This window comes from Chiloscyllium plagiosum, unplaced genomic scaffold, assembly GCF_037043375.1.
Source record: "Chiloscyllium plagiosum isolate Xiang-an unplaced genomic scaffold, Cpla_swu_hap1 HiC_scaffold_30, whole genome shotgun sequence".
Classification (NCBI taxonomy): Eukaryota; Metazoa; Chordata; class Chondrichthyes; order Orectolobiformes; family Hemiscylliidae; genus Chiloscyllium; species Chiloscyllium plagiosum.
The window spans coordinates 31,092,170-31,114,781 of NW_028270168.1; the positions used below are offsets into that span (position 1 = coordinate 31,092,170).

Below are 22,612 nucleotides of genomic sequence, written 5' to 3' on the forward strand. Positions count from 1 at the left end.
TCTGGCATTTGCGTTGCACAAATGTTACTTGCCCTTTTCAGCTGGACTTTGGATATTGCCCAGATTATGCTGCATTTGAACCTAAGACTGCCTAAGTATTTGAGGAGTTGTGAATGGTGCTGAACATTGTGCAGTTTTTGACAAATATCCTATGTCTGACCTCACGGTGGAGGGAAGGTGAAGCAGCTGAAAATGGTTAGGCCTAGGATACTACCTTGAGATTTCCAGGACCCAAGATGACTAACCATAAATAATCACGGTCTTCCCACATTCCAGATATGACTCCAAACAGCAGAGAAATTTCATTGATTCCAGTTTTGCTAAGGATTCTGGATGCCATACTCAGCCAAATGATAGGGCAGTCACTCTCATCTCACCATTTCAACTACTTGGTCATATGGTAGTGGTTAAATTACTACGGACAAGGAATTTATTACTGTGGCTCAATAATGTAAGTAAAATATCAAGTCTCAACTTTAGAAGTTTTCAAATATTAATGGTTTACAAATATCTGGAAATAAAAGTTATAACCAAAACCTGATTGTCCTACAAAGCAAAATAAATATCAATGAAAATATCAAGCTAAAGATTGCATCTAAAGTGAGGTCCTTTTGAGTCATTATTGTGCATGTGGAATTTCCAGTTTTTTTGCTTGTGTATGTTGTGTATGAATATGTCCAGTGCTTTGACTAATTTTTAGTGCCAATGCTAACTGGAAATAATGGGATTAAAAAGTCACAGCTAATGTTGATATCATTTCATAAAGTGATTCCAAATTATATAAAAGAGGAAGGAGTCCAGTGGGGCAAGATTTCAGAGTTTAGATTAGATTCTCTACAGTGTGGAAACAGGCCCTTTAGCTGAACAAGTTCACACCGATCCTCCGAAGAGTAACCCACCCAGACCCATTTCCTTCAGACTAATGCACCTAACTCTATGGGCAATTTAGCATGGCCAATTCACCTTACCTGCACATCTTTGGACTGTGGGAGGAAACCCACGCAGGCACCGGGAGAATGTGCAAACTCCACACAGTTGCCCGAGGCCGGAATCGAACCTGGGTTCCTGGTGCTGTGAGACAGCAGTGCTAACCACTGAGCTACCGTGTTGTGAGCTTCCAGTCTATTTTCACATCTGTTCAGTGAAACTCCTGTCAGCACAATCTTGGGACAACTTGGTTCAAAGGTCCCAAGATTTGAGGCTGATTTGTTTTTTTCCCAGCTCACAGTTTGCTGGGAAAAAACAGTTTATGTGACTCCACACATGCAATCACAACAATCAATAGGAATCAATTGGGATTTCAGCAGGTGGGGTGGCTAGATAATATTGCATTTGTGCTTTAGAATCGGAGTACTTGAAAATACTTAAAAGATTCCCAGTCTTCCAAGTTCCAGTCCAGGTTGTGTATTTTGAAGTTTGCCAAGGAAAGTAAGGGTAGAAATTCTGGATGTTCTGAACACAATTTTCCTATCACTACTGGATATGTAGATCGTGCCAGAGGATTGGAAGGATGTAAATATGACATGTTTGTTTCTAAAATAAATGGAAAGAGGGTTAAGTTCAGCAACTCCAAGTCAATCAGCCCAACAGTGGTGGTGGAACACCAAGACACAATAAACTGGCATAAACATAAGTCAGTGTGGATTTGTTAAAGACCAGTCTTGCTTGACTAACTTGATCAAGTTGTTTGACGAAGCAATGGACAGGCTTGATATACCAAGTGAGACATGTTAGTAAAATTAAAGCTCACAGCATTTAAGGGTTTGTGACAGTGGGATATTTTAAAAAATGTAATTATTACTTCAAGATGAACATTACAGAGCTCCAAGAAGATAGCAAGTTTGTGGAATTAAACAGCTCTAACAAAGAACAGGCATAGGGTGAACAACTCAAAACACATGAAAAAACTTGTGCTGTGGTACCTTTAGTAGTGAACAGTATTCAATCAGGCAGAAGGCTAGTGGATGGGAACCTTACCACTTGCACCAAGGGCCTTGGATATCTCACCCACCCTGCTGCAAACTGAGGACTACATCCTACTGCTGTTTTATTATTATAGGCAAGAAGCTGCTACCCAGGGAACACAACAAGCAAAACCTGTCATGGTCCCAAGTCTCTGGTGAGTGTCATACCAACAGCAGCAAATCTGTAGAAGGAAGCAACATAGATTTCATTGGCTGTTCAACTAGCAGCCAAGATCCTCAACAGTTCCACAAGACTTTATCCTAAGATGTATATGACATGCATAAACAGTATTTTAAGAGACAAAAAAAATTATTAAAGCAGAATTCCATATTACTTCAAGATTTTATATATTAAAATTATGAACAGTAAATTTGTACGCTAAAAAATATCTTGTCTGACTCCTAACATTACTATACTTTCTCTCTTGGCATCTCCTTTACTCCAAAAAGGACACAAACATTCATATTCCTTTCTTGAAAATATGTATATTGCCTTGTTACAATTGTTTCAAATAATATCTCAATGGCAATCCATTCCTGAGGCAGATGCTCACTCGTCAAAGCAAAATGGACTTGTTCATTCCAGACAGCTATATGTACAAATACCAAACCCTCTGTATATAAATAAAGTGTGTGGCACTGCATTTTATACAAAAGCAGATTTACGGTATTCAATTTACTCTGCTACGAAAGATTTGATCCTAAATTGCATGGGTCACAAACACAAGCAGCACTGTTTTTCAACCAGCCAGAGGACTAATCTCAATTAATCACACTAAATAGCAGATGTTACTTTCCAAATCAGACACCTTTGAATCTCAACTCTCTTGCCACATTTTTATTTAGCAATACTGTTGCAGCTGGAAAAGAAAATGCAAGTTGGAGCCTAGATGTGGATTTCAGTACAGGAAAGCTACAATCTGAAGACTGAACAGGAAAAGGTGGAAATTGTGACAGAAGTTCTGGAAGAACTGAAAAAGATTATTCATGAGGCACTTCTTGGATGTCCAATTAAACAGCAACCATCTTTGGTAAGGATTTTAGTTTAAGGATTCAACTTTATTTTCTATTCTGCTCACCACTAACCTTTACTCCTTGTAAACCTCCTCATTATTATAAATTTTTGCCACAAATTCCAACAACTGTGTAACAATTAAAGGGCATCACATTTCAAGCTCAGCAAGCAGAATGGAAGATTTAAATTGTTTGGACAGTCTGGTTGACTGTAGCTATGAGGCAAATTTTACATAAAATGTACATTAATAGCTGGAGAGATTTATATTCATTTCTGTGGTTCACACTTTATTGCCATCATGTTATTGCATACACAAGGCATGTATACACGATAGCTCACTCACTATTATGCATTTTGTTTTAAGTCAATGCATAAGACTTGTTTTAAGTCTATTTTAATGACATTAATTAAAAAGTGTTTAGCAAATATTAGCCAAGTAATCTACAATGTAACTTTCAAGCAGAGATGAGAGGATCACAATTCAATTCAATTCAATAACAGCAATAATTTTCAAATTTTATTTTCTCTTTAAAGCAACGGTTACATTCTCTCATATCATGACAGTATCTCCAAATCCAGAATGTGTAACAGCTAAGTTCAAGCAAACTGGATATAACGGCAAAATGTCAATGTAAGTTTTAAACTATACGATAAACCTCCATTCACTCACCTGATTGAAGATCATTGTGTCCTTTGTGTATCACTGTTACATAATCTAATGCACAAAGGCATTCAAGAAAAATAGCAACTTGCAGACAAAGATGGAAAAGACTGACAGGAGTTTACATAGAACAGATATGGATGTTACTGTATTATTTCATTCATTATATCAAAACATTTTGGGATAATTTCAGAGAGATCAGTTGTGTTGTCTCTGCTCCTGACCTTTGATCTCGTTTAAGAGTCAATATAGTCTCTCTTCATAATTTCAAGATCACTGACATCAGTTTATGTTTCGTATAGCATTCACACAGCATAGTTATAAATCTATAGGTCTCTGATAAAGTTCAGTCCCTGACTATTAGAAAATCAAATGAGGTTGCCAATTACCGATGCACAGACTTTAGGAATCTAAATTAGTGTATTTTTAAATAGATGTTTCCCATTATGTAATTAATGAAAAATACATGTTTTAAGTGGTCATTCTTGTAGACCGTATTATTGCTCAAGAATTAAATGGCTACAGGAATAGAAAAACACCACATGCAACACATTATTTTGATGTGCAGATTTTGACAGAGGCACACGGAACTCAGATCTTCAACATATATTGCCAAATACATGTGAAACACAATGAAAAATCAAAATCGGGTACTTTTTTGGAAGCTCTTGCTTTAGGCCAAGAATGTCAAATGCTTGCCACTTTTATTTAATTGCCAAATCTGTATTTTAAGTCTTATAAATTAAAGTAGCAACTGCAGACCCCAATTAAAGAGTGTATCGTGCCTCCTTATTAATCTTCTGCTCGCCACATCTTTGCTAGTTCATAATTTACAAGATAGACAATTGTTTGGAACTTTTCCATTGTACTGTGTTCTATTTCACTGCACATTTACTGAAGACGTTCCTGAAATTCTAGAAGTGTTTTCGTCTTGTTAGTGCAGTCTTCACTTTTCCATATATGTTGTATCAGAAGTCACATTTTAAGCAATGAAATGTGTCTGAGGAGTGATGAGGTCAACTTTATGATCCATAGGGTTGGCAGAAGCTTCATATGTACAAAGTGTCACTTCATGTCTGTGGCCCTGTCACAAAAAAGAGAAATTAAATATTCTACATGCTTCATTTTGCATTCATTCTAACAGATTTCATTTGTTCAAAAACATATTTTTTCTGTCCTTTAATAGTCTGAGGTCAGTGACGTGGACATTTATTTTAAGAAGTGGTGTTGCATTCAAGTATTCTCAGGTCAGGTAAAGCAAAAATTGGATTACACAGAGAAACCACTAAACATTGATTCATTAAAATGCATCATATAATATTTTCATTTTAAATACAAAGATCTGCGCTCTGTACAAGTGAGTGATGTTTCCAGTTTAGTGCAAAGCTATGACAACATTCTGTGCTCTAGTCACATTAGGAGCTCAGTTGAAACCTTTCATGTGTCAGCAGCAAGCTTTCACTCTCATCTTTCTAGTTTGGGATGAAGCTTAAGCATCAAAAGATGACTTAAGTCATTAATTTAACATCTCTTCCACCCCCTTCCCTCCAAAGATGTAATTTTCATCCTGATGTTGGTGGCAGTATGATGTGGACTACAATACTGCTTTAAAAAAAAAAGGAATAAAATTACCATCCTCCATGCTTTGTAACCATATGCCACCAAAGCTGCTGCCCATATTCCATTCAATACCAAGTCCTGTTCAATCTTAACCTTTTGGCTTCTGTTTGTTCAATGCCTGACATTTAAAATTCCCATTCTGGTATTTAGTTCCATTCATGGCCTGTTCTGACCAACTCTAACTCCAACCTCTTGAAGCCTATTCTTTTGACACTTCTTTTGTGCCCCACCATTTGTGACCATGCCTTCAAATGTACATGCTCACTTAATGAAATTTTCCCTATAAACTTCCCCATCTCCTTTTTTTTTGACTTCCCTTAAAGTTACATTTTACAACCAAAAACTTTGCTCAGTAATTCTAAAGACCCATTTTTTGGCTCAGAACCCATTTGTTATTGTATGCCCAAGACGTTTCCTGGAGTGTTACCCAAATCAAAGTTATTGTCATTGAATAATAAAGAAGCAGAATTTTAAAAACTGCACATTTTTTGCAGCTATCTTGTGAATGTTTGTTTGGTAGCGTGATTGTTAACTCTGTCAGAGTTTCAGGGATGATGCTTAAGAATCCCACTCTGACATAGCAATTTCTGCCACATTTGCAGCAGATAAACACAGTGGACACAGTCCAGGATTCTCTGGCCTCCAGATTAGCGGAGCTACTGTTTAGTTAATAAAGAAATAAATCTGCATTTGAGTTTGGTAGCTAAATACACCAAGTCATGCACACCAAGAAGGTCCCAGGTGAGATGCCTACTTTGCATACAATGCATTTGAACTGGTGCTGTAAGTATCCTTAGCATCTCTAGCTCAGGAATAGAACAAACCATTTAAAAAAAAAATCACATTCCTGATTATTACTCAATAGTGTATATGAAGAATGCACTTTAGACAACAAAGGATCTGGTGCAGCTCTGATGCCCCCTAGGATTAACAGGTGAACAGATTATCAAACCGCCTGTCCTAAATGAAAGATGATCAGGTCAGTGTTGGGTCCACAACTAATCACATTATACATTAACCATCTGGATGCAGGAACTAGTGGCATTGTTGCTAAGTTTGCAGATGACAGAAAGTTAGATGGAGAGACAGATAGTGATGAGGAACTGGGGAGGCTGCAAAAGCACTTGGACAGGCTAAGAGAGTGAGCAAAGAAGTGGCAGACGGAGTACAATATAGGAAATGTGACGTTATGCACTTTAGTAGGAAGAATAGAGGCACAGACTATTTTCTAAATGCAGAAAAGCTTCAGAAATTTGAAGCACAAACGAGCTTAGGAGTCCTGGTGCAGGATTCTCTTAAGGTTAACATGTGGGTTCAGTTGGCAGTAAGGAAGGCAAATGCAACTTTAGAATTCATTGATAGTACTAGAAAAAAAAAGAACAAATGTACTGCTGAAGCCGTATAAGGCTCAGGTCCGATTGCAATTAAAATACTGTGAGCAGTTTTGGGCTAAGGAAGGATGTGCTGGCCTTGATGAGGTTCACAAGAATGATCCTGGGAATGAAGAGCTTTTCATCTGAGGAACAGTTCAAGACTCTGGTCTGTACTCTATGGAGTTTAGAAGGGCTATCTGATTGAAAGTTATAGAATACAAAGAGGCCTGGATAGAGTGGGCATGGATAAGATGTTTTCATTGGGAGAAGAGTCTAGGACTTCTTTAGCCAGAAGTGTTGAATGTATGAAACTCATTGCAGCAGAAGGCTGCAGAGGGCAAGTCATTGAATGTCTTTAAGACAGATATGTTCTTGAGTAGGGGAATCAAAGGTTATGAGTAGAAAGCAACAGAATGGGACTGAGAAACATACAAAATGATCAAATGGGAGAGCAGATTTGTTGGGCTGAATGGACTAATTCTGATCCTAAATCTTATGATCTTAGGTACTTAAGGTACTGGAAGGCCACCGAAACATGTGGAACTGTATACAATTACAAATCACATTATCCAGGAGAGAAGTTTAAAAGGAACAAAATTCAATAAACAAAAAATGGAAAAGAAGTTTCACTAATATTTTATTTGCAGAGGCAGTAGGATTATCGATTTATATATTTAGAAAATATCAATCATACTATGGGCTATTTTATTGTAAGTATTATATACTTCAAAAAAAATGCAGTGAAATTACTTCAGTATATTCAACAGGTAACACTGAAATTCCACAACATCTCACTGAAAATATCACGTGCTTTTCCAAACTCAGGGGTATCAGAACTTGTGCAATATCACAACAAGAAGAATGTAAATTCGTGGCTACGCATTATTCATAATTTTTACGAAGCTAATTTTTATGTGCCTTCAGACTCACCTCTGACCACTCTCCTCGCAAACCTACATAATAAATTTTTGAAGTTTCTGCACCAAAATTTTTGGTTATATGAATGGAAAGATGATGAACATTTGAGAAACGAGCTATCCTAAAAGAAAAAGAAACACAGGTAGAAATGTGATAAAGTGTTGAACATTTGGTTATTCTTAATTGGGGTAGAAGTCATTCAAAGTACCACTTTCTGCAGGTAACATTGGATAATTATAAATGGGACCCTTAATGGAGAGTATAATTTTAGAACACTGCTGTGATATCTTTTGATTGGTCTTAATATAAAAGAACAGCTACACACACTTTAGCCATTTACTTAATTAATTATTGTGACTAGACTGCTTAATAATGCTATTTGGCAAAGGTCTGTACAGGACAGCGATGGTAAAATCATTTGGCTGGCTTGTAAGCAAGGAGATAGGTATACTTCAGGCACCTAATCTTTTAGGAGTGTATTTTTGACCACATTCAATGGTAGCTTTGGAAACACAAGTTAAAACCATGTACTTTATAAGTGTTCTGCCTCTGCAAGCTGGAACACTTTTGCTTACACTTACATTTTGTCACTTTGGATTTGTTATTAGTATCAAACTGAAAACATTAACGGGCTTTTACTGAATTTCAACTTGGGCTGAATTTTCAGCAAGTGTTCATATTCCAGAAACTGTATTGTGATTATCTAAATTAAATTTTGTTTTTGCTGTATTGGAGGAAAATTCACCTAAGCAGTATCAATCTAAACTCCGTTTCTAAAGATAAAGGATCATTGTGTTAACGAAAACAAAAATACCAAAGTTATAAACACTCAATACAGTGATGAATAACTTTAGAATTTTTGAGATAACTGGATGTGCTTTTACGAAATTTCATCAAATTTTTGGAAGAGCCTTACTTTTTTTAAATCTATAGTCAGATGTCAGGCAAAACAAAAATTGGTGAATAATTTTCTTTTACTAGCCATCATTTATTTACTCTGAATAACTTGCATTTAGTTTCAGTTCCACATTAGTACCAGTTCAACAGATTTCAGGGGTGAGGGAACAGTGTGGCAAGGTGAGAATTAGATTTCACCAAGAGTACAACAGAGAGAGGTTCTCTTAGTTAGAAAATGGGCATCACAATAAAACTGGATAAGAATTTACATGTTTGACATTACTAGTGATGACCAATTTATTGAACAAAATATCGAAATGGACATACTTTGTTGTATATTCTACCTCCCCGGTGAGGTCCCGGCTCAGCTGAAACACTTGATCAGGTTCTCTGCCTGTGTCATCAAACGACATATGTGGGATGTTCTTATACCTGATTGGAAAACAAAAGTAGAATTGATTAGCATGTTCTAAACAGCTTGTGAATTTCCTATAAGTGTATGAGTATTTCAAAAGAGGACAACATTTCCAGATTTGTTTGCTGCTTTCTTTTCCTTCCCTCTGTTTGTCCACAAAAAAGAAACAACTTCCTTCAACTTGTGCTAATAACTTCTGTATTAAATAGCAATATTGTACTGCAATCATCTGGCAGCAGTGTTTGCTATAAGGCATGAATCAGAAATCATACAACACCAGGTTATAGTCCAACAAGTTTATTTGAAATCACAAGCTTTTGGAGCGCTGTTCCTTTGTCAGCTGAAGTCACTTCCACATCATTAGGCATGAGGAAAAGGTTAGTTATCTGTACATCTACTATGATGCTTGTCCTCTGTGAACACAATACAGATGCATTAAAAATATTCTCAATTATGACGGATAGATTCAAGTATTTGAATTTTGGTAAGAACACGGAAATACAAGCAGGCGTAGATCATACAGCCTGCACAGCCATTCAATACAAATCATTGCCAGTCTTTGGCTTCACACCACTTTACCACCTGTTCTCCAAATCCTCGATTCCTTGAAAGAACAAAATAATCATCTCTTAGCCTTAAATATATTTGATCGTGGAGTGTAGACAACCTTCCAGGACACAGAATTGCAGAGGAGGTAACCGACTCTACTTCCTCTCCAAATCAAAATCGAAGAGTATCATAAGAAAATAAGACTGTTTGAACCATCAAATTAGCCCTTGCTAGTCAAAATACAATTTACCCAACTCCACTGTATCACCTGCTGCCCTACACATGCCTCCCCCTCCTATTACTGCCAAAGCCCCTAGCTCAGCCTGTCCCGCCATGTACTCCAGCTTGTTTCACATAATGGAAGTCATATTCCCAGTCATTACCAGGTAAAGTGTTAATTTGCCCTTTACTATAATTCCTGCTCATAGGTAAAGTTCAGAACAATTTGTAAAGCAAATTAGTGAATTCTATGCTTGACTGAAGAAAGTGACATTCCCAACAACTAATTCTAACTTCAAAGTGTTTTGAGGAAGGTTGCATCATTTAGGAGTTTATACGGCACTTATGCTACAATTGCCAAACTTACTGTATTCCTTCAGTGTGCACTTTAGAGTTTTTTCCAGCTCTGTATTGGGAATACCTACTAGGTAGTCTTCTCGTGCCAAGAGGAGTTAATAAACAGCCTTTATTTTCTTCCTTCTTTGTTTACTTACTACTCTCAACCCAATCACATGACAATACCTCCCCATTTGTCACCACTTCCTCCTACCAGTTTAATGCCTTTCACATACTGCCCCATCCTAACCAACCTTACTTTCTTTAAAACTTTTAAAGTGGTGAAAAGAATGCAAACATTTATGATATCACATATCCAATTTTCAAGTCATAGTTGTTAGTACATTGCTCAGGGCAAACTGCCCTCACAATGCAATACTCTTTCATTTTAGAATTTCCCCAACTGTAATCCTATAGCCCAAAACAACCCTTCTATTGGATTCAAACAAACACTCTTACCAACACATCAATGCCATCAGCACAGGATGGTCAGAGTTTTAGGAGGTGGTCCACCATCTCCTCACAGCAACAAGGGATGGTAATTAAGTGGGCACATTCCAGAGTTGCCAAAAACTCAACAGGGTCAACCACATTGCTGTGGGTCAGAAATCACGCATAGGCCAAACCAGGTAAGGATTAAAGACAAAATCCACAAACCCAACTACCCTGGCTGACCTATTGTCTCAGCATGCTCCTGCCCCACTGAATTCATTTTGTCCTACCTCAACTCCATCCTCTTCCCCCTTAGTCCAGACACTTCCCAACTACATCCATGACACAAACCACACCCTCCATATCTTCAGCAGGTCCCCAGCCCACAGTGCTTTCTCTTCACAATGGATGTGCAATCCTTTTAGACATCAATACCCCAGAAGGACGGCCTTCAGACCCTCCGCCTTTTCCTCTCCAACAGACCCAACCAGTCCCCCTCCATCAATACCCTCCTCCACCTCGCCGAACTGGTCTTCACCCTCAATAGGTTTTCCTTTAACTCCTCCCATTTCCTCCAAAATCAAGGAGGTGACCATGGTTACTGGATATGCCCCAGCTATGCTTGCCTCTTTGTTGGCTATATCTAACAGTCCCTCTTCAGTACCTACTCAGGCACTGTACCCCAACTTTTCTTCCGTTACATCAATGACCGCATCAGTGCAGCGTCCTGCACTCTGAACTGCTCCAGTTCAGCCATCGACTTTGCCCACAAATTCCACCCCACCCTCAAATTCACTTAGTCCATCTTAGACACCTCCTTCTCCTTCCTTGATCTCTCCATTTCTCTAGGCTTCATAGTCTCTGGACGGATTTCTACTACAAACCTACAAACTCCCATAATTACCTGAACTACACCTCTTCCCACTCTGTATCCTGCAAGAACTCCATCCCATTCTCCCAATTCCTCCACCTCCACTCGGATGAGGAGACATTCCACTTACAAGCATCCCAGATGACCACCTATTTTGAATAACATGTTTTCCTCCCTCCATCATCCAGACAGCTCTCCGTCGCACCACCTCCATTCCCTGCTCCACCACTCTAAACAGCACCCAACACAATAAAGACAATATCCCTCTTGTCTGGATGTAGGTTTGCTCGCTGAGCTGGAAGGTTTGTTTTCATGAAGCGAGCAAACCTACATCCAGAACCTCAACCTGAGCTACAAATCTTCTCAAAACTTGCTCCCCCTTGTCCTCGCCAGTCTCCGCATCCAACGCATCATCCTCAGACATTTCCGCCAACTCCAAATAGACCCCACCACCAAGAACATCTTCCCCTCTCCACCCATCTTTTCCTTCCGCCAGGACTGTTCCCTTCGACAGTCCTTGGTTCACGTCACCCCCATCACAGAATCCACAGGTACCTTCCCCTGCAACCAGAAAAGATGCAAAACCTGCGGTACACCAGCCCCCTCACCTCCATCTAGGGCCCCAAACAGTCCTTCCAGGTGAGACAGAGGTTCACCTGCCTCTCTTCCAATTTAGTTTACTGCATCAGGTGTTCCAATGTGGTCTTCTCTACATTGGGGAGACCAAACGTAAACTTAGGCAACAGTTCACTGAACATCACAGCTGGGTCTGCAGAGGCTGACTGGACCTCCCAGTCACCACCCATTTCAATTGCCCCAACCACTCCCTTTCCGACATGACAGTCCTTGGCCTCCTCCATTGCCAAAGCAAACCACTGCTCCTACTGGAGGAGCAACACCTTATCTTCCACCTGGACATCCTACAACTCAGAGGACTCAACACTGAGCTCTCCAATTTAAAATAACCTCCCTCCCTATCCCCTAACTTCTTTCCCAGCCCTTCCTCCTCCATTTCACTGCTCCCTGCCACCAACCGGATTCATTCCTCCCATTGACCAACCAGGTCGTACCCTCCACCTGTCTTCACCTATCCTCACTTCACTACTCTGCCCCTGACTCCCACTTTATCTGCAGCTCCACTCACACCCACCCCCAATCCTGAAGAAGGGTTACACCCGTAAAGTCGACTTCTGCACCTCCTGATGCTGCCTGACTTGCTGATTTCTTCCAGCCTCCTGCCTGTCTACTAACTTGTAAGTATGGCAGCTTCCCTAAAGAATATTAGTGAACCAGATGGGTTTTCCCAAAATCGACCAGGGCTTTATGGTCACTATAAGACTCTTAATTCCATATATTTTTAATGCCATCAGCACAAAATGGTCAGAGTTCCAGTAAAGGGCCTACCACTTCCTCTGTTGGAACCTCCCACAGGACATTACATAAAATGCATGGAGTGCACAGTAAAATAAATTGTATATGATCTACTGCAGCTCTAGGCTTTATGGGTTAAAAGGTTTAGGGTGTATGTATAACTTCAAGACTTTTTCTATTCATTCAGGGATGTGAGCTTCATTAGATAGGCCAGCATGTATTGCTCCTCCTTATTTGCCCTTATGCGGGAATGTAGTGGACTGAATACATTTTGTTATTTGGTGGTGCTACAGCTAAATAATTTCTTCAGATCCACCATTTTCAATCCCCAATACAACCTCAGTTAATCTCAAAACAGTTGTTTACTAATAATTTTTTGCAGTACTCAAATGAAATCTAACTCACTGATTCAATTTTGTATAGTGTTAAATCATTTTGATTAGGCTAGCCATCACATTTAGAACATTAGACAATTTGGTAATGTAGCTAAAAAAAGTACGTTTTAAATTTAAAAAGTATTCAATGATTAAAAATGCAAAGACATGTATAAAGCTCTCTACTGGAGCCACATGGTTGACAATTTCATAGTAAAAGTATAAAGATGCAATTTTTCCAATGCTATTTAACACAATTATACATTTTAATAAGTTTTTAAAGTGGTGATATTAGGTAACTTCAAAAAATAAAAGTCTTTGGCACTTACAGTTTCATTTCTGAAGGATGGGTATCATCATCATCCCCTATTATTATTATTCCTTTGAGTTTCACATTGCCAGTGAATCTGAAACAGGAGAGAAATCAATTATCACCTTAAACGCCTCAGCAGGTCTTGCACCCTATTCTGGTACATCCACATGTGCAGCAGGCTCCCTCAATAAATTACTTTATGCAAGTAAGTATACTTAAAAGGTAAATGAAATTCGAAAAAAAGTTTTAGATCTGCCACTTCTCTGATAGCATGCACATTTAGTTTCACAACCTTCCATGCATCGTTTGATCTTCAGACTTGCTTTCTATCCTGTATGTTCCACCCTGCCCTTTGGAACTCACTTCATAAATCACTACTTTCCTCTCTTTAAAAAAAAAACTTCTCTAGACCTTTCCTTTCTCTTTAGGTCCCATACACTGATTTCTGGTGGGTGCGCTGGGGTCAAATAGCACTTATCACAAGTGACACATTTCTGCTGTTGGGAATCTCAATCAAAAGGGAAGCCGCTGTAAAGGACTTGATTCTTTCAGGGGTCCCCCATGGAAAATGTCCACATAAAATCCATTCCATAGTGTCACAAGAAACATTTTATTTAACTACACATTCTGGATTTATTTTCAGCAGTGTTGTCCTATGAAGTTTAATAGGGACACCAAGTGGCAGGTAACTTAAAATTTAATAAATAACAGTAATAGCATCAGTTTTTTTTTTATGAGAGATAGAGAATACAAAGCTAAAAAGAAATAATGAGTCTATAGTTAAACATTATAAGAGCTCAGTTAAGGAATACCATATTGAGTTTCATATTGGTAGGAAGAATATTAAAGCTTTATGAAGAAAAGTATTCAAATTCATGATAATTCTGCCCGGTACTACAAAATACAAGCACAAAGTTTTCACTCAGTAAAAGAAGAATATTATAGAGGAGAAGAATGAGATACAGGATATTAGACTAGAAAGGATCGAGGTTAGTATGGAAGAGGTGTTATCAATTCTACAAGGAGTGAAAGTAGACAAGTCCCCTGGGCCGGATGGGATTTATCCAAGAATTTTCTGGGAAGCTAGGGAGGAGATGTTGGAGCCTTTGTCCTTGATCTTTGAGTCGTCATTGACTACAGGTTTAGTACCAGAGGACTGGAGGATTGCGAATGTTGTGCCCTTGTTCAAAAAAGGCAGTAGAAATGACCCAGATAATTATAGACCAGTGAGCCTTACGTTTGTTGTAGGAAAAGTTTTGGAAAGGATTATAACAGATAGGATTTATAATCGTTTATCAAGCAATAATTTGATTGCAGATAGTCAACATAGTTTCGTTCAGGGCAGGTCATGTCTCACAAACCTCTGTTTTTTTTTGAGAAGGTGACCAAACATGTGGACGAGGGTAGGGCAGTTGCATAGTGTACCTGGACTTTAGTAAAGCTTTTGATAAGGTTCCACATGGTAGGCTGTTGGAGAAAATACAGTGGCATGGGATTGAGGGTGATTTAGCAGTTTGGATTAGAAATTGGCTTTCTGTAAAAAGGTAGCCAGTGGTGGTTAAGGGAAAACATTCAGCCTGGAGTCCGGTTACAATAGTGTGCCACAAGGATCTGTTTTGGGACTACTGCTGTTTGTCATTTTTATAAATGACTTGGATGCAGGCATAGGTAGATGGGTTAGTAAGTTTGCAGATGGCACTAAAGTCAGTGGAGTAGTAGACAATGTGGAAGAATGTTGCAGGTTGCGGGGGGACTTGGATAAACTGCAGAATTGTGCTGAGAGGTGGCAAATGGAGTTCAATGCAGATAAATGTGAGGAGATTCACTTTGGGAAGAATAACAGAAAGGCAGAATACTGGGTCAATGGAAAGATTCTTGGTAGTGTGGATGTAGAGAGGGATCTTGGAGTCCATATACACAAATCCTTAAAAGTTGCCACCCAAATTGGTAGTGCTGCTAAGAAGTCATACAGTGTGTTAGGTTTTATTGGTAGAGGGATTGAGTTCCGGAGCCATAATGTCACACTGCAACTATACAAAACGCTAGTGTGGCCACACTTGGAATATTGTGTACAATTCTGGTCGCCCCATTACAGGAAGAATGTGGAAGCATTGGAAAAGGTGCAGAGGAGATTTACCAGGATGTTGCCTGGTCTGGAGAGAAGGTCTTATGAGAAAAGGTTGAGACACTTGGGTCTGTTCTCACTGAAGAGAAGGTGGCTAAGAGAGCATTTGTTAGAGACATACAAAATGATCAGAGGATTAGATAGGGTAGACAGTGAAAGTCTTTTTCCTAGGATGATGACATCAGCTTGTACGAGGTGGCATAGCTACAAACTGAGGGGTAATAGATTTAAGAGAGATATCAGAGGAAGGTTCTTTACTCAGTGATAAGGGCATGGACTGCCAATGTAGTTAACTCAGCCAAATTAGGGAGATTTGAACAATCCTTGGATAAGGACATGGATGATGATGGGATAGTGTAGTGGGATGGGCTTAGATTATTTCACAGGTCAGCGCAACATCAAGGGCCAAAGGGCCTGTTCTGAGCTGTATTGTTCTTTGTTCTAAAGAAAAGCTTATAAATTTGTTTTTCTTTCATTAGAAAATTGCAGATTATGGAGTGATTTAATAGGAATATTATGAAGTAATATGCTGGACAGGTAGAAAGAGATTGGTTCCAGTTATTGAGGAGTCAAGAGCCTGAGGTCATAATTAAAAATTTAAATGTAAAAGATTTGAACAGAGGACAGGAGAAACCTCTCATCACAGAGTTATGAAACTGAAATCATTTGCTGAAACAGTGGCAGAGGCATAAACCAAGCCAATCTTCTATATTAGATTGGATCGGTGGATGTTCTAATGGAGGTAAAGGCTGACATCACAAATGACCCACTTTCATTCTGTAGCTTTAATATACCAATACTTATACATATTTGCAGGGGAGCAGGAAAAAACTCGAGGGAAAATTGGCCACACAACACTTTTACAGAAATCCAAAACACCGATTCATAAGAGCGTTACCAAAGCTTGGATCTAGCTCGCCTATTACCTGCAACTGATATGCTGTTCAAGAAATTATAGAAAACCTAGTGCCTAACAAAATATGTTGGTGTAGGCTTGCCAGGTCGAAGGGCCTGTTCCTGTGCTACTCTTATATTTGATAGCATACAAATGCCTGTCAATATTTTCAAACTATGTATACTCTAATGGATTAATGCAACTATGTGTAATGAGCTTATTTAAGAATGGTACTTACGGAATATTAAACAGGAGTTCCTCATCGTCGTCACTTTCTACAAACTGCATGAGAAAAGTTATAAAATATATCAGATAACAAAGGGTTTTATTCTTTCAGTTATAGTTATTAGCATTGCCATTTATTCAAAAGTTTTAGGAACTATTATCTCACATATCTAATTGGTCAATTCCAGTATTGCTTCAAGCATGAAATTTATATGGTAATACATTTGATACTTTATTAAGTATGGTATTATAATCATCCATTAAATTTTTAACTTTACTAACATCAAATATAGTTCTCACAAAATTACATAAACAGGCATTTTGTTGCAATTCTACTGCCTAGCTGTAAAGTAACAGTTTGAAACAGATAATCAGATACAGTTCATCATTGACTTACATAATTATGCTCAGCAAATTTAGAATAGTACTGTTCAATAATAACTTGCAAATGATAATTAGGATCATATTTTAGTATCTCCCCATAGTTGGGCATGTTTTAATCCTCTGATTGAATTTTCTTTCAATATTCATGTTTGTATATACAACTGAGTAACACTCAACAACAGCACTTGTGATATAATAACATTCTTAACTACTATGCCACTGCATCAGAACTGCTAAAATACAATAGGCAACTATTCACTATTATTTAAAGACCCATAGTAATAAAAAAATCTTTATTAATTCATGGAATGTGCACATATTGGCTGGGCCAGAATTTATTGCCCATCCCTCGTTGCCCTTGAGAAGGTGGTGGTGAACTGCCTTCCTGAACTGCTGCAGTCATTTGGTGCAGATAGATCCACAGTGCTGTTAGGGAGGGAGTTCCAGGATCTTGGCCCAGCAATATGAAAGGAACAAAAATATATTTCCAAGTCAAGATATTGAGTGGGTGGGAGCGAAATGTGTAAGTGGTGGTGTTCCTATATATCTAGTGCTATTGTCATTCTACGTGGTCACGGGTGTAGGAAGATGCTGTTTAAGGAACCTTGGTGAATTTCTGCAGTGCATCTTGTAGATGGTACACATTGCTGCTTTTTAGCATTGGTGGTGGAGGGAGTGAACGTTTATAATTGTGGTCCCAATCAAGTAGACTGCTTTGTCCTAAAGACTCAAGCTTCTTGACTATTGTTGCAATTGCAAGCAAGACAGAATATGCTATCAAAATTCCTGATGTGTTTTGTAGATGATGGACAGGCTTTGGGAGTCAGGAGGGGAGTTCTTCACAACAGGATTCCTAGCCTCTGACTCGCTGCTGAATCTGAGCCTTCTGGCTCAGAGGTTAGGGTGCAATCTTCTTACTGTGACACAACACTGCACCACAAGAGCCTCTGTTTTATATGGCTAGCCCAGTCAGCTTCTGGTCAATGGTAACCTCCAGAATCATGCAAATACTTCAGCCTTATATTTTGCACTGACATGTTGGACTCTCCCATCATTGAGCATGAGGATGTTTCATGGAATCATAAATTCCACAGTGTGGAAATAGACCATTCTACCCAACAAGTCCACACTAACCCTCTGAAGAGCACCCCACCTAGACCCATCCCCCTATCCTATCCCTGTAACCCTGCATTTCCCGTGGCTAATGCACCTAATCTACACATTCCTGAAAATTTAACATGGCAATTTAACATGGCCAATCCACCTAACTTGCACATCTTTTGACTGTGGGAAAAACCTGGAGCACCAGAGGAAACCCACGCCAACATGGGGAAACATGCGAACTCCATACAGACAGGTGAGGCAGCTGTGCTAACCATGAACCACCATGTTTGTACAGCCCCTCTTCCAGTGACTTGTTTACTTGCCCACCACCCCTCACTTAAGGTTGTGTGAGAACCGCAAAGCTTAAATCTGACCTGTTGTTTGTGGAATCACTTAGTTCCATCACTTGCTATTTATGCTGTTTTCTTACTTTGCCATGTTGAGACCTCATTTTTAGGTATACTTGGTGCTATTTGTGGTATGTCCTCCTGCATTCTTCATTGAACCAGGATTGATCCCATGGCTTCATGGTACTGGTACAGCAGGTGATAAAACAGGACAAGAGGTTGTAAATTGTCTTGGAGTACAATTCTGCTGCTGCTGACAGCCCACAGCCCCTCATGGATACCCAGTCTCACGTTATTAGATCTGTTTTAAGTCTTTTTACACCCTTACATCTCGACTGCTATAACTCGATTTACTAAATCACTACAAAGAACAGAAAAACAAATAGACATTAGTTGCAGTCAAGAGTGTGGTGCTGGAAAAGCACTGCAGGGCAGGCAGCATTCCGAGGAGCGGGAGAATCGACATTTCCGGCATAAGCCCTTCATCAGGAATGATTCTCCTGCTCCTCGGATGCTGCCTGACCTGCTGTGCTTTTCCAGCATCACACCCTCGACTCTGATCTCCAGCATCTGCGGTCCTCACTTTCTCAATGTTAGTTGCAACCAAGGCACTGCTATGGGGCATTACACTTACGTACCTAGTTCTGCTAACCCTGCAAATTCCTTTTTAATTAACATCAAGGAACTGATGCCACAGCTAAATGAGCAGACCAATCAAGCACTGGCCTGACATCTGAAAACAAGCCTAACAAGCTCAGCGAGCTAACTTACATATTTGTGTTTCTTAAAAGTATAACTACCAGCTAATTATCTTCACCTAGTACAGCAGCAAATACTATCACCAACCCATTAACAGAATAAACCCACCAGATGTGGGGACACAATATTATACTGTGATTATTTTTGGCAATTACATTACCCAACTAATTTCTGCTCTGACGATTCATGATGTGACTGCTGTCTGATGGTATCCCCGTGATCGCTTCTGGGTAGCGTTTATTCCATGAGGTTTTCCATTGTAGTTTCTTTTACAACCTGAATAAGGGATTTACTGTAAACCTCTGATCCCAGGCCTGTCTCTCTCTGAAACTGTATTGCAACCAGTAATTTACATTGAACAACATTTGGCTCTGAAACTACGGTGGGATCAGTATTTGGGGCCTGTCTCCCTCACAGTACAAATCCAAGGCAGATCTGAACTAGGACAACTATCTCCTGACACTTCCAGTCGCACCTTAGTCCGGTCCTGCCTCTCCTCCCAGGGTTTGAAGACCAGTTTGCCAGATCCCTCACTCGCCTCATTCAGACACTCCAACCTCTCCTGGTCGATCTTCCGAAAGAGGCCGTATTCCAAGCCTCTCTCGGCGGGGTCCAGATGCCCCTCGCACTGACACTGGCCATGCCCATGCCCATGGCCGGGTCCAGACATCTTCAGGCCAGCCTGTTGCTACGCCGTAAAATGGATTTGCGCAACTGTCGTGCGGTGAATCGGCGCGAGCTTGTCCGCGAGGCTGCGATCACATGACACTGGGACAGCTTGGCAGATAGAGCTCTTGCAAGTACACCATCTTTATACCGGAAGTATAGGGCGGACATGGTATTTCCTGTTTTTAATGAGAACACGGTTGCTAACTGACGAAGGAGCAGCGTTCCGAAAGCTTACACTTCCAAATAAACCTGTCGGACTATAACCTGGTGTGTGATTTTTAAATGGGAATTTGAAGACGGTAGGAATTTGGTTCAGAGAGGATGAAACACTTTTTTTGGTTTATAGTTTGTAAAGACTATATTGTATAGAAATGAGGACTAGGGCCCAAATAATTTATATTATTTGCCAGAAGGTTTAGTTCCAAAGGGGTCAATCATAGGAGAATTCAAAGCCATAGTACACGCTCCCTGCTCCAGGTTTGAAGCCAGGAACATTTCCAGTGCCAGGAGCCAGAAGTCTTCAGCTGCACGTCCTGATAGCCCAGGTTTTAGAGGCAGCGAGGGCTACTGTGAGGCACCCACGAGGTGAAGAGTATCATGGATAGCATGTATAGAGAGATGGTCACCACAGGCAGGAAGGGAATGGGTGACCACCAGGCACAGCAAGAGTCTCCTCTGCAAAACAGATATGCCACTTTGGATACTGTTGAGAAGAACGGCCTAAAAAGGGAAAGCAGCAACTGCCAAATTTGTTGTACCACTACAGACTCTGGTGCACAGGGAAGGAATAAAACGCATGGGAATGCAATAGCTATTGGGAATTCAATTGAGGGAAATAGGCATTCCTGTAGCCTCAAATGAGATTCCAAGATGCTATGATGGCTCCCTGGTATGAGAGTCAAGGATGGATCAGAGAAGCTGCAGGCCATTCTAGAGGAGGGTGAACAGTAAGTGGCCACAATACACAAAGGTACAAACAACAGCGGGAAAAAGAAAAGAATGAGATCCTAAAAGCAGAATTTAGGGAGTTAGGAATAAGTTGAAAAATTGGACTTCAAAAGCTGGTGATCTCAAGATTACTATCATTGCCATGTGTTTGTCAGTGTAGAAATAGCTAGATATATCAGATATAGCTAGAGATGGGTAAAGAGATGATGAGAGAGGTAGGTTTTTCAGATTGAGGCATTGGGACTGGTTTTGCAGGAGGTGGGACCAGTACAAACTAGAAACCTGGGCAGGAGCAGGACTGATGTTCTTGGGGAGTATTTCTTAGAGTGGTTGGGAAAACTTTAACTAAAATGTCAGTGAAATGGGAACCTATGCAAGGAGTCAAAGGAATGGGAATCATGGACAAAAACAAAAGACAGAAAGTAAAGTCAGATAAAAATGTTAAACAGAGAAATCATGGGCCAGGATCAAAAAGGACCTCAGTGAAAAATATTGGGAACGGGACAAGTTATGTTAAAAAAAGCCTTAAGTCTTTGTGTCTTAATGCATGGAGAATTCACAATAATTTGAATGAATTAATCATGCAAATAGTTGAAAACATAATATAGTCAGGATTAGAGAGACATGGCTGCAGGTAGTCCAAGGATAAGAACACAGCATCTGAAGTAATCAGTATTTCAGAAGGACAGACAAAAAAAAAGGTGAAGTTGCATTGACAGTTAAAGAGAAAATTAATGCAACAGTGAGGAAGGATATTAGCTCTGACAATGTGGAATCTGTATGGGTTGCACTGAGAAACATAAGAAACGCAAGGCATTTTATACATAAAATTAGGGTAACTAAGGAGAGGGTAGGTCCACTCAAGGGCAAAGGAGAGAATTTATGCATGGAGCCAGAGGAAATGGTTGAGGTTCTTAATGAGTACTTTGCATCGGTATTCACCAAGAGGAGGACATGGATGATGATAAGTTTAGAGAGGGTACCTTGATATTAGGGAGTCTTGAAATTCCCTGGGATTGATCCTAAGATACTGATGGAGGCAAGGGAGGAGATTGCTAGGGCTGTGACAGAGATCTTTGTATCTTTTTTAGCCACAGGTGAGGTTCCATGAGACTGGAGAATATCAATATTGTCCCTTTAAGAAGAGCAACAGTGATAATCCAGCAAATTATAGGCCAATGAGCCTTATATCAGTAGTAAGGGAAATTATTCTTAGTGACAGACTTGCTCACATTTGGAGAAGAATGGGCTTATTATGGATTGTCAACACTGCTTTGTGTGGGGGAGGTCTTCTCTCACAAACTTGAGATTTTTGAGGTAGTGACAAAGATGATTGATGAGAGCAGGGCTTTGGATGTTGTCTAACCAAAGCATTAACAAGGTCCCTCATGATAGGCTGGTCCAGAAGATTAAGTTGCTTGGAATCCACGATGAGTTAGCAAATTGGATACAAAATTGCTCGTAGAGAGTATTTTGGGGGGGTGTTTTTTTTTGACTGCATGTCTGTGACCAGTGATGTTCCACAAAATAAAAACAGTCCTGGGTCTGGTGTTATTTGTAATTTTATGTATACACACATATAAGTGATTTGGATGAAAATGTAGGTGTCTGATTTGTAAGTTTGCAGATGACACAAATGTTTGTAGAGTTGTGGACAGTAAGGAAGTTCATCAAAGGATACAGATTTAGATCAGTTGGAAAATTAGGCAGAGAAATGGGAAATGGAGTTTAATCCAAACAAGTATAAGGTGATGCATTTTGGGAGATCAAATGAATGTTTACAGTAAATTATGGCACCCTTATTAGCACTAATATACAGAGGGATGTT

General features: G+C 39.6%; 1 protein-coding gene across 2 annotated transcripts; it reads right to left on the reverse strand.

Annotated features, from left to right (window-relative positions):
- Nucleotides 1-3,483: 3,483 nt before the first annotated feature.
- pithd1 (PITH (C-terminal proteasome-interacting domain of thioredoxin-like) domain containing 1) lies at nt 3,484-19,935 on the reverse strand. Of its 2 annotated transcripts, none has more exons than XM_043717752.2 (6): nt 19,706-19,935; nt 16,587-16,630; nt 13,345-13,422; nt 8,776-8,880; nt 7,564-7,672; nt 3,484-4,724 (listed from the first exon to the last, which is right to left on the reverse strand). In XM_043717752.2, the coding sequence occupies exons 1-6, from the start codon at nt 19,835-19,837 to the stop codon at nt 4,623-4,625; spliced, it is 570 nt and encodes a 189-aa protein (XP_043573687.1). In that variant the 5' UTR covers nt 19,838-19,935; the 3' UTR covers nt 3,484-4,622. The 2 variants fall into 2 exon arrangements, with proteins under 2 accessions (XP_043573687.1, XP_043573686.1); XM_043717751.2 differs by having other exon boundaries at nt 19,643-19,934.
- Between the last annotated feature and the right edge of the window lie 2,677 nt (nt 19,936-22,612).